Source organism: Benincasa hispida, chromosome 10, assembly GCF_009727055.1.
Source record: "Benincasa hispida cultivar B227 chromosome 10, ASM972705v1, whole genome shotgun sequence".
In the NCBI taxonomy this organism is placed as follows: domain Eukaryota; kingdom Viridiplantae; phylum Streptophyta; class Magnoliopsida; order Cucurbitales; family Cucurbitaceae; genus Benincasa; species Benincasa hispida.
The window spans coordinates 12,684,721-12,703,340 of NC_052358.1; the positions used below are offsets into that span (position 1 = coordinate 12,684,721).

The 18,620-nt window shown below is 33.0% G+C and overlaps 1 protein-coding gene and 1 long non-coding RNA gene across 2 annotated transcripts; one reads left to right on the top strand and one right to left on the bottom strand.

The window, feature by feature from the left end:
• Positions 1-5,382: 5,382 nt before the first annotated feature.
• Positions 5,383-9,014, bottom strand: LOC120088505 (vicilin-like seed storage protein At2g28490). The gene is made up of 5 exons (XM_039045870.1): positions 7,478-9,014; positions 6,902-7,083; positions 6,722-6,802; positions 6,212-6,607; positions 5,383-6,117 (listed from the first exon to the last, which is right to left on the bottom strand). The coding sequence occupies exons 1-5, from the start codon at positions 7,887-7,889 to the stop codon at positions 5,596-5,598; spliced, it is 1,593 nt and encodes a 530-aa protein (XP_038901798.1). The 5' UTR covers positions 7,890-9,014; the 3' UTR covers positions 5,383-5,595.
• A 269-nt stretch (positions 9,015-9,283) lies between these two features.
• LOC120088506 lies at positions 9,284-13,272 on the top strand. Its single transcript, XR_005484943.1, has 3 exons — positions 9,284-11,593; positions 11,760-11,841; positions 12,859-13,272. It is a non-coding gene; the product is annotated as an uncharacterized LOC120088506 (long non-coding RNA).
• The last annotated feature ends 5,348 nt before the right edge of the window (positions 13,273-18,620 follow it).

Genomic DNA, 18,620 nt, shown 5'->3' on the forward strand with positions numbered 1-18,620 from the left:
CAGTGGGAGATTAACAATATATTCGATATATAGTTATTAGCTCTCACGTCCTTAAGAGTTCACACTATGAGATCCATGCTCGGTTTCGTGTCGCTTTTACCGCGACTGCTCCATTTGGAAAGTGTTTGCATGGGTCAATACCAAGTGAATGAGGGAAGTAGTTCATAATAAGTTATAATGTAACTCATTCAGGAGGGTAGTTATAATGTATTCTATTTTATTCATAACCGCATTACTGTAGAATTGGAGGAAACTCTTCAGAAGAGATACCAAAATAAAGGACACCTGACTTTACTCGTCCATGACCGCGTCATTCATCTCGACGACATTGAAGTAGACCATAAGATCGAGAACATGTTCTCTCACTTATTGACGTTCCTTCATTCACACATTATAAACGTACTTGAGGGTCTCGTGCTGGATCTGAGAAGACGATTGTCTAAACATCTCCTAGAAGGACTCCATGATCTAACTTGCAGTGATCATGGACTCGTGTTTCTTGGTAAGAACATCAGACAGACTTGCCAAGATATAGACAGTGGCCTTGTCATTGGCTTTTGTCCAATGGTCATAAGTATCCCTCAATGCTTGGGATGCATTCCAAACATAGATTGGAAGACACTCCTTCGTTAAAACGAACCATAGATCATCTATAATTAGAATCGTATTCAAGTTAGATTTCCATGTCGCATAATTTTCACTGGTTAATTTTTCGTTCTTAAGCAAGGAAATAATTGTGGAAGACGTGCTAAAATGAATAACAAACAATTGACTATATAAGTTATATTTGCCTTATTCCATTACACAAAAACAAGTATCCAATAAATTCAGCAAAAACAAGTAATCAAATAACCCTAACTAAATTATTGATTTAGTTTTTGCAACGATACTTTAGAGGTTTAGAGCAAAAACCACCGAACGATGATCAACTACCCCTCCCCTAAATTGAGACAATCTCATCTAATTACTAATACTAAAATAACTTTTATTCCTATAGTCTTTAGCTACAATTTTTCGGAAAAAGATTCATTAACTAGCTTAATTGATTCCATAAATGTGACCCTATCATTTTCGAATCCCAGAGGTACACTTCAACAAGCTACCATAAAGGAAGACAACTGTTGAAAATTAACCAAATAAACTCTATCTATTACTGGAGTTTGCTTTGTTCCGAATCCTATGATCAGACCTTCTGAAGGGATGGTCGCTCCAGGACGACACACAGGCAGACCATAGAAATCTCACGGTACAACCTAATGGAGGAGACCGTAGGATATATTGACACGTGTTCTTCTCCCACTTACTATGAACACATTCCCTATTCATCTTGGTATTGACCCATGCAAACACTTTTCGAAGGGATGCTGCGCCCAGGGAGACATGAAGCCGAGCATGAATCTCACGGTGTGAACTCTTAGGGATGTGAGAGCTAAAAATTGATATATCCCATATACCATTTTTCTCCCACTAACGTGTTCTATTATTTTTAGAGTTTTATTATACTTAGTTAAATTTCGACTAATGAATCTATCTAAGTCTATGCCTATTATAACTTTTATAATAAGGTTTTTATTCTGATGTTCTAGGTGAATTAAACCATTTAATTAACCTAGTGGCGTTGCATGCTAACAGGACTAAGGTTAATTCAACTCAAGTTTCGGGTCAGTTCACAGGTAGGAGGTGTTCCGTAAACCATTATCTTAAGAAACCCCAACCTAGACAAAACTTCATCGGTAAAGTTCCCTTATAGCCTAAAGTCCTATTTGTCCTATTAGTCATATTTTAAATCTATTAGAACAAATAGGACATAATTCTAATCTTATTAGAATTCATGTGATCTAAGGTCTAGAATAATTTTAAACATTTTAAAATTAATTCAAATTCCCTAAGATCCTAAGTTTGCATGCAACTTTTTATTATAGGTTGAGATTACTAAATATTAATTTTATAACTATTACAAAATTAATTATTAGCCATATAATCATGCTTTCTATAGTTTAATTGATTAACAATCAAATTCTAATTAACAAGAAAACCATATTATATGCATTTCATGACTTTAATATAACAATTATATTAAGCTTTGGATGTGTCATGTTCAATGTAAATTGATTTTCAACTTTATTAATATAACGCTTATATTAAACAACTCATGAAAATCCACCAAGCATGTACAAGACATTAATAAATATAATCTTTATAATTTACCTAAGTAATGCTATGCATCATGCTTTTCCAATTTCATATATTTCACATATCAAAATACTTTAAATAACTCATAAAATTATATTACATATCATGCATTAATACCATACATCATAAAGCTTATAATATATTAAAATGCATGAACATGCTTAACCTATGGTTGGATTTCTCTAAATGACATCCATATAAATAGCAAATGAACTGGTAGTTTGGCCCACAAGATATAATAAAGCAATAAATTACAATAATTATGCTAATTTAATCATAAAATTGCTTCTGCCGCTCCAGAATCGGACAAAACCAACTCGAACTAACCCGAACCGCTTCGAATCGGTCCCCAAAACCACAAATCAAGCCAACCCAGTGTAAAATCGGACCAAACCACTTTGAACCAGCCGAACCGGACCGCAGCTGAACCACGCGCAATGCAACCCTAGCGTCGCATGTGTCATAGGGTTGCAACGTCGTGAGCAACGTTGCAACACTGCGTCACCAAAATGTGATTTTTGGCAATTCGTCAATTGTTCTTTCGTTTTTTGCCAAAATTGCTCTCGATTTTCATCGATTACCATCCAAATTCTAGACACATACTTATAAAAGACTCGAATTACATGATTAAATGCCTAAAAACGTAGGGAGCTTTACAATTTAATCGAATCAAAACGTGAAATTCTATGGCAAAAAACTACCGTAGACATTCATTTGCAAAACTACATTCACAATGCAATTCATCCCACCCAAATCCAGTGCAAATTTCAGAAACCTAAATTAATTCTACGAGATGGCTTTGATACCAATTGTAAGGATAAAAGCCCTAACACAATAGAAAAGAACACATGACCACACTTGAAATTAATTTAGGAATTTTTAAAATATCAATAAAATGAGAAATTCAGAATATCATAGAGATTTACAAAATTACACCTACTGTAAATTAAATCTAAGTTAAGCATGCATTAGAAAATAAATTTTACAGAGAAAAGGGAACGGATACTTACTTTTATAGAATCAAATGAAAATCACAAATTCTCCAATTGAGATTGAAATCAACACCACCAAGGGTTTCCTTCCTATTCTCTGAGAACTTTTGGTACAATGTTTTGTGGGAACCAAATGAATATGGGAAGAAGGAGAAGAATTTGAGAGGGAGATAGATTTTAATGTATAGAACTCTTCGGTGCAAAATCACTTGCAACAACCACACCTTGCATACGTTTTGTAGGTATTTGATCAAAGGAGAGAGATGGAACGTGGAAGAGTCAATGTTTCAGATAACTCCCCTATATGGGAGTTATCTGATTTAATTAATTAATTAAATTAATAATTAATTAACCTATAATTTTAATTCAATTAGTTAATAATTAGTTAATTTTTCAATTCATTAATTACTAAATTAAGTATCGAATATTTAATTTAAAATACAAATGAATCTGTCTTTCTCTTATAACCTATAGTTTTAATGTGCATAATATGAATCCAATTCATATTAAATTAATATTTGAACTCATTCAAATGTTTAATTCTCCCCTAGATTAATTTTGAATCATATCCAAAATTAAATTTATTTTATAAAGTTTAATCAAAATATAAACTTTATATCATGATGTATCATTATATATTATATTATTTCCCTAAGTGAATTTGAACATTTTAAACTCTATTCAAGACATAGATACCCCAATTCTCTTTATGATCTAGAAAGGGGACCTCATGGACCTACATATCAGAACTTCAAACGATATGAGATTAACTGGCTAAACTCATTAACAAAATTAATCAATATTCGTTAACTGTAGGTACACTCTACTAAAGGCCCACACTTATACTCCTTTCACTACACATATATTTCTATGTCCACAGATTCCTTCACAAGTGTTCGTAACACCAGCTGGGTCAAATTATCGTTTTACCCCTAGGTTACCTCTGTATCCTTTAAAGTACCGGTGCTCCTCTAATGAACAATTTATTTATGGTTCAACCATTAAACAAATACCCCTATCGGGCCAGTGAGAGGGTAGGACCCTTTGTTCAAGTCCCGAAGACACCACTTAAGGGACACTCATCTACTTATCCTAAAGTCGGGAAGGAGTGGAATCCATCTTGTATTATTATGTTCTCGACTCCCCATTTGGTTGTCCCTAGAATGTAAGCTTATTGAGTCAGTGAATTGACCACTATCACCTATACAAATCAAAGGACAATCTCTCGTGAACAAAAGTTCATAATTGAATTAAGATTAAGACTATGTTGCTTAGGTCATCCAATTAAAATAGAAACCTAACTAGTCAACGGAGTTACATTTAGTGATTACTATTTCACGGTCCGGCCTTATGCAAACTCATTGTATATGATATCTCATTCGCATTACACGTGTCATTTTTTTTGTTGTATCTTGAACATAGATCCCTCTATGTCTCCACATAGAGTTTAGGATTTCAATTTATTAGATTTTATATTGTCTAATAAAATTGGTACAACACAATCAATGATACTTATTGAAATAACATCGATAGTTTTTTTTTTTTTTTTAATTTTATTTTATTGATGATAGTCAATTATTTATATTTACTATTTATGAATTTTAGTCCAAAATAGACGTGTAGTCTCGTGAAGTTGGTCGCATAGCGAAGAAAAGCACCCGAAGAAGAGCAAACTTTGCAAGATTGCTTATGTCAAAATTCCCAAGTTTTAAAGTGTAGGGATAAAAATCATTTTGGGTTTTCGGTAGGGTATTTTAATCAAATTTCTCCAATTTCTGTCATTTATTTTTATAAAAAATATATGTTTTTTTTTAAACAACTTGAAAGTTTACCAGAGTAGTTTTTTCTAAGTATGATTTTGAATTAAATTAAAAGTTACAGCTAAGAAAAAAACCATTCAATTGGGCACTTTATGATGACTACGTTTACTTAGAATTATAATTTTTATCATAGGATGCAGTCTACTCGTCGATCATTTTATGATTTGAAAGTGAATCCCATGTCTCAGTAGGAATGCAGAAAAAAGCAGTAAAACAAATCACACCGAAGACAGTCAAATAAAATCCACTATTGATATTAAAAAAACTAATAAATTAATAATAGTGTAAAAAATAGACCACATTTAATTACTTTTTGTATTGTTTATTGGTAGTTTACCTCATAAAATCCAATTATATTTGGAATTCATTAATTTATTAGGTTTGGAATAAACAATTCTGATACGTGACTACAAAGAGGAAAAATAAAAACAACTGCAATAAAAAGTTGAGGGTTTTATTCACAGATCTGCGAGCACATGAACAAACCCTAAACCGAGACGAAGCAGACCTAAAAAAGAACAAAAGAACCCCAAAAAGAAAAAGTAAAGTAATGGAAATTACAGTTTATTTCCCGCCGTTTCAACTTTTGACTAAACATATCCCATTACCATATTCCTTTCAAAGCTTCTAATCGCCTCATCCACTCTCCTTTCCGTTTCCGGTTCCCTCTCCCTCTCCCTCTCCCTCCTCTCTTCCTCTTTCCTCCTCCTCTTCTCCTCCTCCTTGTGCGGCGGCGCTATCTCCGCCGACGGCAGAATGATCGCCTCATACTGCGCCCCTAGCAACCGCTCCAGGTCCTCCTCTGTTATGTCGAAAGCCGTCGCCATCTCCAGGCTTCTCAGAGTGTGGAAAATCGAACTCGCACCGGCCAAGAACTGCGGCCGATTCTTGCGCGACGATGTTGTGAATCCGAAGAACTCGAACGGACCTGTTCTCGATGCGATTTGGCAGAATGGGAAATATCTTGGAATCCAGAATACGTCTCCTTCGGTTACTTCTGCGTTCATGGCGGATGTTCCGTTTGGATACACGATCTGTATCGTACCTGTGCCTCTGAGGACGATGCCGTACTCCGCCGCGGTTGGATTCACGTGCGGCGCCATCATCGATCCCTGTAATCGAGGTTATTCATTATTGAATCGGACATTGGGGAAGGTACATGAACTAATTGATAGCACAATTAGGGATTTGATAGACTAGATTTACCGCTGTGAGATTGACTAGATAAACTCCGATTCCGGAATGACCTAGAGGATGGTACTCGGTTTCGTCTAGGGCAACGCTCCATCCGTAGGCGTTGCTGAAGTCTGGGTTTTTATCGTAGAGGTTGTACGAATCGGGGGATTTTCCTGTTGTTGTTTTTTTACTTTTGTCCCGGTTTTCGTTTCCAAAAATCGAAACCATGAGCTTCCTCCACGACCATGGCTCATTCTTCTCTGCTTCTTCGCCATCTTCATCGATATCCGCTATTTTACTCAGTCTGGCTTCATCTTTCACTTGCAGAAACTTACTCCAAACCCTAGGCGATTCAGTATCTGAGACGTAGACGATTGGACCCTGTCGTTGTCTCGATAGAATCCTCTTCAGTTCTGTATAAGAAACCTGTGAAGTATATTGATTTATGTAAAACTCCATTGCTAACGTCAAGCAGAGAGCTGTGAGCATAATGTTTTGAAATTAGAGAAGCAGATTAGAGAATTCAGTCGAATTTCTTACATTAAATGCTGTAGCCAGTGTGTCCTGGTCGAATCCGGCAAGAACTGATGACGGATAGGTTCCTCCGGCAACGAAGAAGGACTGCCATTATTAGAACAGAGAAACAAGGATCAAATTTCCATTTCGAATATCAGATTCGTATTTCATTTCAACCCCATCATCACCAAACTGAGTAATTACCTGGAAAGTACCGTAACTCAAACTCTCAGATTTATCAATGCTGCAGATAATCTGAAGTCTCTGTCCTTCCCCTACATTCACCATGTAAAATACTGAACCGGCTGGGATACGGAACACATCCCCGGCCTTCATCCTCCTCTCTGCTAACTCGTCTTTGTAAACCAATCCCACTTTCACATCCCCTGCAATCATTTACATTTCCCATTCCTTTCATTTAGCTAAAATTTTCCCATTTCATTCACATTCTAGATTCTGAAATCTAATTGCATGTTAAGAATGTGAATAACATATAACAGGAATCCTATCTTCGATCCCCGGGAGTTAAAATCACTTTTGTCATATTTACCTTCGAAATCATTTTCATACCATTATAATTGATTGTGGAGGATCATAAGCATATTTCAAAGTCATTTAAACCCTTTCAAAATCCCTCCCAAGCCTGCTCTTCATTTCATTTCCTTCCATTAATATTGAAAATCTCTTATTGGTTCACTATGCTGGAGTGCTTTTGGAGTTCTAATGGTGATATATGAATGCATGTAAGCAAGAAAGAGTTGAGAAAGAAGATTGCATTACCTCTATGGACGAAGAGAATCAAGCTGGAGTCCAAATACTGAGGGACAAACAAGGACTTGGGTTCCATTGTGATGAAGCCGATATGCATGGGTCTGTCAAGAATTCTTGAAGCTGGACTTCTCATCACCCTCATTTCTCCTGCTTCTGTCTCTATCACTTGCTTCGAATCCTCCATTAGAAACCTTTCTTTCCTTCCAAACTCTCTCTCTCTCCACCATTCTTCTTCTCCTTCTTCCTTAATCCCAATTGCCTTTCCCAAAACAGCAATAATCAACAGCAACAGAAGGGCGTCTTTCTTCCCCATCTTTGCTTCTCCGTTTCTTTCTATCTTTGCCGGAGGTACTTGTGTAATACTTTCTTTTTTGGTGGCAATGAGTGACGTTTGGTGAGGCTTTATGAAGATGTAGTTCATTAGATCGAGGGAGACACGTGTCGTTCATGCAAGTTTCTGCGTTTTGCTGGCGAGTTTCAATTTAGACACAGTTGAGATTTTTGAGGGACATTCAGACCATGACAGAGTCTTTCGCTTGAATAGCTAAGAACACGTGCCATTTGTTTCATTTATGTGTTTCTTCTTTTGTTGCTACGACAAATAAATTTTTTCAATGCTAAAATTTTCCACGTGATTAGGCATAGGCTCCACCTAAGAGCTGATGGATTTGGTTAGTTTTGAGTCAATTTAAATGGTTGAAACTGAAATTTATACAAAAAAAAAAAAAAAAAAAAAAGAGAGATGCAACATTCATTTTTTTAGCATTACACTAATCCATTGTAGTTCCCAAAGAAAAAAATTCATACTTTTCTTTAGTATAAGAATAGGGATATCATCCAGATAAAATTTACGATTAAAACAAATATTTTTAGATATGACAATTATTTTTTTAAATAAGATGGAAAATAGAATTATGGTTTTCGTTATAGGATCGAATATATAACAATTTATTATCTTAGTTCTTCTTTCTCTTGATATTTTAGTTTTACCTTCATATTGATCGTCCGTGGAAAAAAAACCTTTCGTATTATTTCTTTTTAATCTCTAAATCTTTGAATGTGTATAAAGTTTAGGGACAGTTATAAATATAGCAATCAGACTTAAATATTAATAAACATAATGTAAAAAAATTACAAATATGACAAAATTTAGATAATCTATCGAGATAGGCTGCTACGTTGATAAGAATTTATTAGTGATAGATCTGGTTGGTTAAAGTCTATTAGCTATTATAGGTTGTTGTTGATATACTTTGCTATATTTTTTTTATTTTTTTTAAAATGATGTTATATACCTGATTATTATCTCTAAAAATACTGTCAATTGTAATTATCCTAAAGTTTTTATATTTAGAAAAAAATAGATTTATTTTTTTTACATGAATAAGTATGTTATTTAGAGTAGATATTGGAATCACAAAAGTTAAGAAAAGTGAACAAATAATATAGAATAAATACAAAACTAAAAATGGAGAAATATTTTAAAAAATCATGAAAATAGTTATGTGTATTTTAGAGACGAAAAATTTGTACCGATAGAAAAAATGTTAAACAATTTATAAAAATAAAAAAAATACTCATAAATATTAATAGACTTCTATCTGTTTTTATCACTAATAGAGTTCCTTCTATTAATCTCTATTAAAAAAAAATTAAAATTTTACTATTTAAATAGTTTTCTTTATTTTTTAAAATTCTCTAGATAGAACTATTAAATTTGTAATATATATATATATAGAATTTAACACTCGTTTTGTATAAGTTTATTTTAGTAAAATGAGTTTGTGGATTTATTTATTTATTTATTATTATTATTATTATTATTTTAGGAAGTTTGAGGGTTTAAATTAACTGTTAAAACAATTATAAAATTTGATGTTGTGCTGAATAAAAATTATTTTAGATTTTTTTACTAAAGAAAATAATTTTAGAGTTTTGATGCAAACTAAATTCGTTCCATCAAATTTGTTTTTATAATTTGAGCATTTACATGAATCAACTACGATGAATGCCTTTTTGGGGGACAAAAACTACGATGAATGCATTTATAATTTTTGTTGGTGTTTTTTTTAGAGTACAAAATTTTCTTTGGTGTTGAAAGTTCAAAATTTTACTCCATGTCTGTAAATATTATTAAAAGATAACTAACAATAATATATTTTACTTTGATTATAATTTTAAATTGAGAATTGAGCATATATATATATTTTTTGTTTGATTTTCACTCTACATATGAGATAGAAAAATCAGTTGGGAAAAGAAGGGAAAATAATGTTGAGTAAATTTTAATTTTAAATTTTAAAAAAATAATTATAATGTTTGATAAATTAATATTAAATTCGTGTAATTTAGTTATATGAATCAAAGTAGACTTATCATTTCAACTATTTGTAGTTTATTAAAATTTTATATATTTGAATTTCAACTAATTTGATTTAATTTGAATTATTTGATAAAAGTTAAAGATAATTGTTATGAAGATTGAATCAATTAAAATTTGAAAATAGACGTGACAAAATACATTAATGTGAAGGATATTGTTATAATATATTTACTTATACTATTGAAAAGATAGCAAATTTTTAGAAAAGTTAAATCTAAATGTTTCTATCATTTTTAGTTAAAATTTAGGGCAAAGCGTCAAATTTTATCCTTTTGGAATGTATCAATTTAAACTCTAAACTAATAATTGTATTAATTTAAACCTTGAACTTTGAGATTGTATTAGTTTAAACTCCAAATTAATAATTGTATCAATTTAAACCATAAAGTTTCGTAAATGTATCAATTTAAATCTTAAAGTTTCATAAATGTATCAATTTAAACGATGAACTAATTATATAAATTTAAATCTTGAATTTTCACAAGTGTGTCCATTTAAACCTTAAACTTCCACAAGTGTATTGATTTAGATTGATATACTTCTGAAAGTTCAGGGTTTAAATAGATATACTTGTGAAATTCAAGGTTTAGATTGATATAATTAGTTTAAGCTTTAAATTGATACAACTTCGATGTGGTAGAATTAGAGTAACTTAGGATATCTTGGTCAAATCTTTGATTTATTAGGATTAGAATTAGTTTCCTTGATTGATTAGGATTAGGATTAGTTTCTTTGGTTGATTAGGATTTGAATTAGTTTCTTTTATTAATTAGGATTAGGATTAGTTTGTTTTTCAATTATCTATAAATAGATATATTGTCTTCTTGTTTAGATAACTTTGATTCATAATAAAGACTACTTTAGATTTTTGGAGAGAATTCTCCTTTTATCTCTTTAGGATACATCAATTTGGTATTAGAGCATCAAGATCAAGTGGACTTAATAGAAAGAAAGAAGTCTTCCATAACATAAACTTCCCAAAACAAAGATGCGGAGACACCCATCGCCCTATCACTAAAGACTACGACCAAAAGTTTAAGTTCTGTCGATGGTATGATGAGGTTACTAGAGAATTTTTCTTCAATTGGATTGATTATCCGAAGGGCAGAAACAACTTCAAGATTTGGTAAACCCCACCTAAAAGTTGAAGCCGAAAGGAATCTTGGTGATCAAGAACGACAACATAACGCATACCAACCTCAAATCTTTCCAAGAAACGCTAAAGAACAATCAAGATTGAGTGTTTAACAGAAGAGACAACGACAATAGATGAGGAAGAAGAGAATAAGGAGTGGGACATGGATAGAACTCACATACCACACTTTCAAAGAGAGGAATACAACGACTACAAAGTTGTTTTCAAATTGGTGCTTGAACGACTCAAATTGGAAAGGAAATCAACGTTGAAACAAGAGGAAAGTGACCCTACCTGCAAATCTCACCACAACATAAGAGATGTTGAAATCGAAGCTTTTGAAAAGGTAGAAGAAGAAAATATCCACGACAAACTTATTTGAAGAAACTTGAAAACCTAATTCATGTTGATTGCGAAGCAACGTAAGAGATGACATGTTTGGAATCAGAAAAATGTGGGTATTCTGGCAAAATTGCGAGGAAGGTTGAGGTGGTCGAATCGATAGACTCGAAGAAGAAGAAGATTGTGTGGCTAATGAAGAAGATTATCGAAGGTTGTTCACCCATTGCAATCGTTCACAAGAGAGAAGAAGATAAAGCAACACGAGGTTAATTATTTTGAGATTTTTCCACTCGTACAATTTTTTTCGCCGAAGTGACCCAATTTTCCACCCTTATTCATTTTTCCCAACCGACTTATTACTCATGCTTTTTTTTAACTTAAAACAACTCCAGACCCAATTCTAATTTAGAGTCCATTTCCTTTTATTGAAGGCTTCATACCAGCACATACTCAAACCCACTACACCAAATATGGCCCAACTTAAGTCAAATTACTTCAGACTTGGAGACTAAGGTTTTCTTCTGATTTGGTTATACTAGCAATTGATTTCTTGAACAACATAATTCTTCGATTAATTCATGACGATTTTGTTAAAAATTTTATTCCATTTCAAAAGATAAATCTTGGCTCAACTCGTGTAATTTTGATGTTGTTGATATTAGTTGTTCAGAATTATTTCCATTCAAGTGGCTTAACTTTTTATTTTTACCTTCATTTTATTTTTAAACTCGAGGACAAGTTTCTTTCTTTCTTTCCTTTTTTTTTTTTTTTTTTGTTGGGAGGGATAGAATGATGTGTAGAGTAACTTAGGTTATCTTGGTCAAATCTTTGATTTATTAGGATTGCAATTACTTTATTCGATTGATTAGGATTAAGATTAGTTTCTTTGGTTTATTAGAATTAGAATTAGTTTCTTTTATTAATTAGGATTAAGATTAGTTTGCTTTTTATTTCTCAATAAATAGAGAGATTGTCTTCTCGGTTAAATAACTTTTTAATTCTCATTTTATCTCTTTAGATCACATCAAACTCCCAGGTTTAAATTGATATAATTATTAGTTTAGAGTTTAAATTGATATTTGCTTTAAAATTTAAAATGATAAATTAGTATATAATTTGATGTAGATGGTTAAGATTTTTTTTGCAATTACTTTTGCAACCTAGCCTTTAGATTTTTCATTTTTGTGATGGAACTCAAAATATATATATATATATCTATACTATATTAAAAGGGCCAAAATGGGAGAATATTTTCATTTTTATTTTGCCCTTCATTCTTCAACATATACCCACTATACCCTTTGGATTTTATGGTTTTTTTTTTTTTCCTTCTAAATGAAATTAGATTTAATGGTTAGTTATCATTCAACCCACCTTTTTGTAAAATTCCTACCCTTCCATAATTTTAGATTTAAGGGTTAGTTAATGATTTGATTTGATTTTCATTTGATTGTTATGATGTACGCTCATAAACTACCCATTTAATTTCCACTCTCTAAAAATTTTACTTTTATTCTTCCCATTTTGCAGTGTATTTTCCTATTTTATGGTTAGGTTCTTTAAACCATTCATCGATAAAAGAAGGAAAACAACCGGCCATGGATGAGCAATCGAAGAAGGTAGAAGGTGATAACAAATTTGACAAAGCATAATGAGTGTAAATCCGAGCAACGGAAAAAAACCGCAGGGGTAGAAACTCAATCCCAGTTTCATAAATGAAGAAGGGAGGAAGACGAAGAGGACGATTCACTCTTAGAATCTCTCTTTGTTTCGTTACTCATACAAATCAATTGTCGAATCATCCACTATTAGTTCTTGATTGAGCACGAAGTTTTTATTTTTTTTATTCAATTTTATTTAACCTTTTTATTTTTATCAAGAGTAACACTTAATTCTTGAATTTGCATGGATTTAGGGAGAGAAAATTGAATTATTTTTGTCAAATCTTTCATTTATATCCATTAATTTTCTTTTAATTTAAGTTAAAATGTTTACATTGCTAGTCATTGGAATTAAACACATCAATGAGAGATTTTGTTTGTTAAATCTTAGTTAGATAGTGACTAACAATTTTTTTCTTTAAAAAAATAAAGAAAGAACGAAGTAAAGTAAATATAAATTAGAATTAAATAAAATATAGTTTGATATGTGAAATTAAGATATTTCTATCTGTAGTTTTTTTTCCCTCTTCAAGGGACATTAAAAAAAGAAAGAAATAACTAAATATTTTGTGATACAACACTTGGTGGCATCAACTGAAATTTTAAAATGATGTTTAAATTTCACGTTTGATTTCGCCACTTAAATGAAAAAATTGGATTTGATATGAAATTATTTTATGTTTTTTAAATACTTTTTTGAGAATTGCTTATTTGTTGCCTTATATATTTAAAAAAAATTTAAAGAAAGGAGTGTCTCACTTAGGATCAAGTTAAAAAATATTGTGGATTTTCAAATTATTGACAAAAATAGGGTACATGGGAACCTATTTTTAAAACTGGGTGGGAATGAAAAGTATTGACAAAAGTAGGATAATAGTTTTGCCAACAAGCGTAGCTCAATTGGCATAGTGCTCATACTATCAATCTTGTGGTCCCGTACACAATTAGCATTTAATCCAATCATCATGTAGATGTACAACAATATTAAGACTTTAGGACTAGGTCCAAAAATTTCTTCATTATTAAACTTAATTATATATTTAATTTACAATGAAAACATAATTATTCTGCACTCATATTAAAAAAAAAGATGTCATGATATTAAAGAAGATTTACAATTAGTTCTTTAATTTGAAAATAGAAGTTTACATGAAATTTAAAGACAACCCCTTGACCCTCACCCCACATGAGGTTGCCTTCATGTGCCTCTAAATTAGCTTCACCCTATTGTCGTTGTCATCTACGAAGAATACGTCTTCGATTAGTGTCAGCAACATTGAGTCGTCTTGTTTGTTGAATAATATTTGATGACACATATTTGATGACACATACGTCTTCGATTAGTGTCAGCACCTAACTCTGGTAAATTTTGTTGTACGTCTCCGATAAAATTATTCGGATGAAAAAAATAAATCTTAAACAATATTCATATCATATATTTGGAAAATTTCTGATTTTAAATCTCTTACCATGCAGTAATAGTAAGCGCTGTCAAGTGTGATAAATTGCCTTGTGATTGAATCGTACCAGGAAAAGTAGTCATCTGATACAGCTGGCCCATTTGTTATTTCTCCCTGTGCACAACGATCATGTCTTTCATGCCAGTAGGATATATATTTCGTGCTTACCTCTCAAATCAATCTGGTGTAGTGCTGGGAGTGTATAGGACAACGAAGGTATCGTTTGTCGAAGGCCGAATTGTCTCAACACACTATCTGGATGATGCCACTCTATTTATTTGGAAGCATTATAAGAGGCTAACGGATCAACCAGATGTCTTTCACCATCACGATAGTAATCAGGTAGTGATGACCAAATATCTTGTATAAGAGGGCTAACGAAGGTATCAATTAATCAACGTCAGTTTTGGTCGTGCTTACCTCTCAAATTCAATCTGGTGTAGGCTGGGAGTGTATAGGACAACGAAAGGTATCTTGTCGAAGCCGAATTGTCCTCGACACACTATCTGGATGATGCCACTCTATTATATGGAAGCATATAAGAGGGCTAACGGTCAACCAGATGTTCTTCACCATCACGATAGTAATCAGGTAGTGATGATCAAATATCTTGTATAAGAGGGCTAACGAAGGTATCAATTAATTCAACGTCAGTTTTGGTCGTGCTTACCTCTCAAATCAATCTGTGTAGTGTTGGGAGTGTATAGGACAACGAAGGTATCGTTTGTCGAAGGCCGAATTGTCTCAAACACTATCTGATGATGCCACTCTATTATATGGAAGCATATAAGAGGGCTAACGGTCAACCAGATGTCTTCACCATCACGATAGTAATCAGGTAGTGATGACCAAATATCTTGTATAAGAGGGCTAAACGAAGGTATCAATTAATTCAACGTCAGTTTTGTCGTGCTTACCTCTCAAATCAATCTGGTGTAGTGCTGGGATGTATAGGACAACGAAGTAATCATTTGTGTCGAAGGCCGAATTGTCTCAACACACTATCTGGATGATGCCACTCTATTATATGGAAGCATATAAGAGGGCTAACGGTCAACCAGATGTCTTCATCATCACGATAGTAATCAGGTAGTGATGACCAAATATCTTGTATAGGTCCAATTAATCTGACAAAAAAAAAAAAGAAAAGAAAGATAATTATACATAAAAAATGTTTTAAATATTCATTTATATATACATTTGTTACCTGATTGTGCATCAGTCTGTCAAATACTTTTTGGTATACCAGCAATATATTTGCTGACTATTTAGAGGCAGCTAATACACTACTCCATCTAAAATTATAAAAAATACAATTACTTTATATTCTTACATGAAATAAATATATAAATGAAATAATACCTGGTACTAAGTGGATGATGACCTGGGGCTTGTAACTGGACTTGTGGTGCTATAATTGGAAATCTATCATAAGCCCATACCTTTAGTAGTATCAGCGGCCCCGCTATTTCTAACGCTTGTGCATTGGTAGCCCGACAGAGTTCTCTATAAAGTCACGCAAGATAGGCACCACCCCATGGTACGTACCAGCATGCTCAAATCAGACAGCGGGAGAAACATGAGATGTACTAGAGTGTTTGACTTGTCAACAAACAAAAATCCTTCAATAAGTTGCATAATGTATGCTCATGCATACCTACATATGTTGATGTCATCGTCATCGGGAGGTAATTCTGGAAATTGGGACGCCAACCACGGGATACTCAATCTTGAGCCTTTCAGATCATCTGGTAGAACGCCTAAGAGCTCAATCTTTGAGCCTTTCGCAAACATTCTTCCAATAATGTTGTAATGAACCTTTCAATGGTTCTCCGTCCACTTGTAACCCAAACTGAATGGCAATATTCTGCAAGGTAATTGTACATTCCCCACAAGCGAGGTGAACTGTGTGGGTTTCTGGTCTCCAAGGCTCAACTAAAGCAGTAATGGGCTGCCAATCAAGTTGGATAAATCCGATCTGTGCAACCCCAAGAAAACCTGCTTGTTCAACATAGGAACATACGTTGATCAAATGGGATAGTATGTTGTGCAGATGCCTCCCTTCTCTGACAACTCAAAACTACGTTAGAAGAACTATCACATATCAATTGTGAACGATGCGTATTTTGTTGATATAGTTGTACAGGATTAGAAGACCAGACTCCATTACTTAAGAAGTTCAAATTACATTACATAACAAAATCCATCACATAACAAAATCTATTTCTTAAGAATGAATTAGATAAAGTAAATTCATTACATAAAAATTACAATTACATAAAAAATATAAGTACATAAAAAATACAAATACTTAAAAAATACAAGTACATAAAAAATACAAGTACATAAAATATACAATTACATAAAAAAAATACAAGTATATAAAAGATACAATTACATGAAAAATACAAGTGCATAAAAGATACAATTACCTAAAAAATTTAATGACCCGAAGAGGAAGCACCTAATGTACGTTGTGGACAAATACGTCTGTTATGTCCTTCTCTCTTGCAAATTGTACATCGAACTGTTTGGTTTGCCTCTCTCCAATCCATTTCATTATGAATGCACGTACTTTTTGGCTGACCCTATTCTCTTAGTAAGTCTGCATTCGGACGAACTTCTATGAATGATAATTCTGGCCAATAATCTGGGTGTTCTATTAGATGGAAGCGACCTTCATAACATCGTTTGAAATGAGACAATTTGTAGCATTCATCAATAAGAGGTATGTATGTCAAACACATGTAATTACAAACTGAAATTACATGAGAGCATGGAATCTTGAATGACTGCCACTTATTACAAGAATAAGTTCCTTCTTTCAAGCTCAAAACTCATGTGTGTTGTCCTTTATAGGAAAACTGCAATTACATAAGAGCATGAAATCTTGAATGACTGCCACTTATTACAAGAACAAATTCCTTCTTTCAAGCTCAAAACTTGTGTGTGTTGTCCTTTATAGGGAGAAATCATATTTATGCCAGTTTGTACTTTAAAAGTTTGAGTTTCCCTGTCAATAGATGTCACTGTGTGTATAGATGCTTGTCTTTCCCACCTCTTAAGTTTTCTCAGGGCATATTCTGTATATATGTCCCCATAGTCGAGTACTTCACTAATCTCTTGTCTTCGACGTTCAAAATACAGTATTGTTCGATAAAATGTTAGCCTAACCAAAGAAGTAATTGGTAACATTCTAGAACCTTTGAAAACACCATTCATGCATTCAGTTGCATTGCTTGTCATCCACCCATAGCGGTACCCATCGTCATGTGATTGGGTCCATTTTTCCAAGTCAATATCAGAAAAATATTCAAGGCATTCAGGGTTCAATTATTTCAATTCTTTCATGCACCGAATGAACTTGCACCTTTGGTGTTGATTTCCTACCTTAAACACCAAATCTTTTAGTTGCTTTGATTTATATTTCGTATTGAAATTACTGGCAATATGGCAAAGACAATATCGATGGTACGCTCTAGGTTCATTCCAACCAATTTTCTTATTATTAATTGCAGCAAGAATGCCCTTATGTCTATCAGAAATCAAGCAAATACCATCGCTTTGGGTGACATATTCACGCAATGCCCACAAAAACCATGACCAATTGGACAAATTTTCACCTTCAACAATAGTAAAAGCAAGGGGAAATATATGCCCGTTTACATCAATAGATAAGGCAGTCAATAATTCTCCACTTTCCGTAGAGATGAGTTCCATCGATCTGGATTAATGGTCTACAATATTTGAGCCTTTCTTTTGCAGGACCGAAGGACAAGAAAACTCAACAAAAAATAGTCGTACCTGACACATCAGACGAAAGGAAATATCAATCTGATCGTGTTCCTGGATTGTAATGTACAAGAGCACTCAACCAATACAGAAGCTCTGAATATGATTTCTCCCAATTACTAAGCACAGGAATCAACGTTTTCTCTTGGCTTGCCACACTCGTCTATAATTAACATTATAGCCATATTGTTTTTTAATTGCTTCTTGGGGTAGGGCCACAGGTACCCCAAGATTAGCTCTAACCAAATTTTGGATTTCGATGCTCATAAAATTTGAATCAAGCTGTGAATGATCATGTGTCAATTTTGAAAACAAACATGAGTTTTCCCCTTCAAGTTTGGTGATTTCGAACATCCCATGAGTTTTATGCCGACATGCC

Coding starts and splice junctions, on each gene's coding strand:
- LOC120088505 (XM_039045870.1), bottom strand. CDS start 7,889: ATGAACTACATCTTCATAAAGCCTCACCAAACGTCACTCATTGCCACC. Junction 7,084..7,477: donor GATTCTCTTCGTCCATAGAG/GTAATGCAATCT, acceptor AAATGATTGCAG/GGGATGTGAAAGTGGGATTG. Junction 6,803..6,901: donor TGAGTTACGGTACTTTCCAG/GTAATTACTCAG, acceptor TAATAATGGCAG/TCCTTCTTCGTTGCCGGAGG.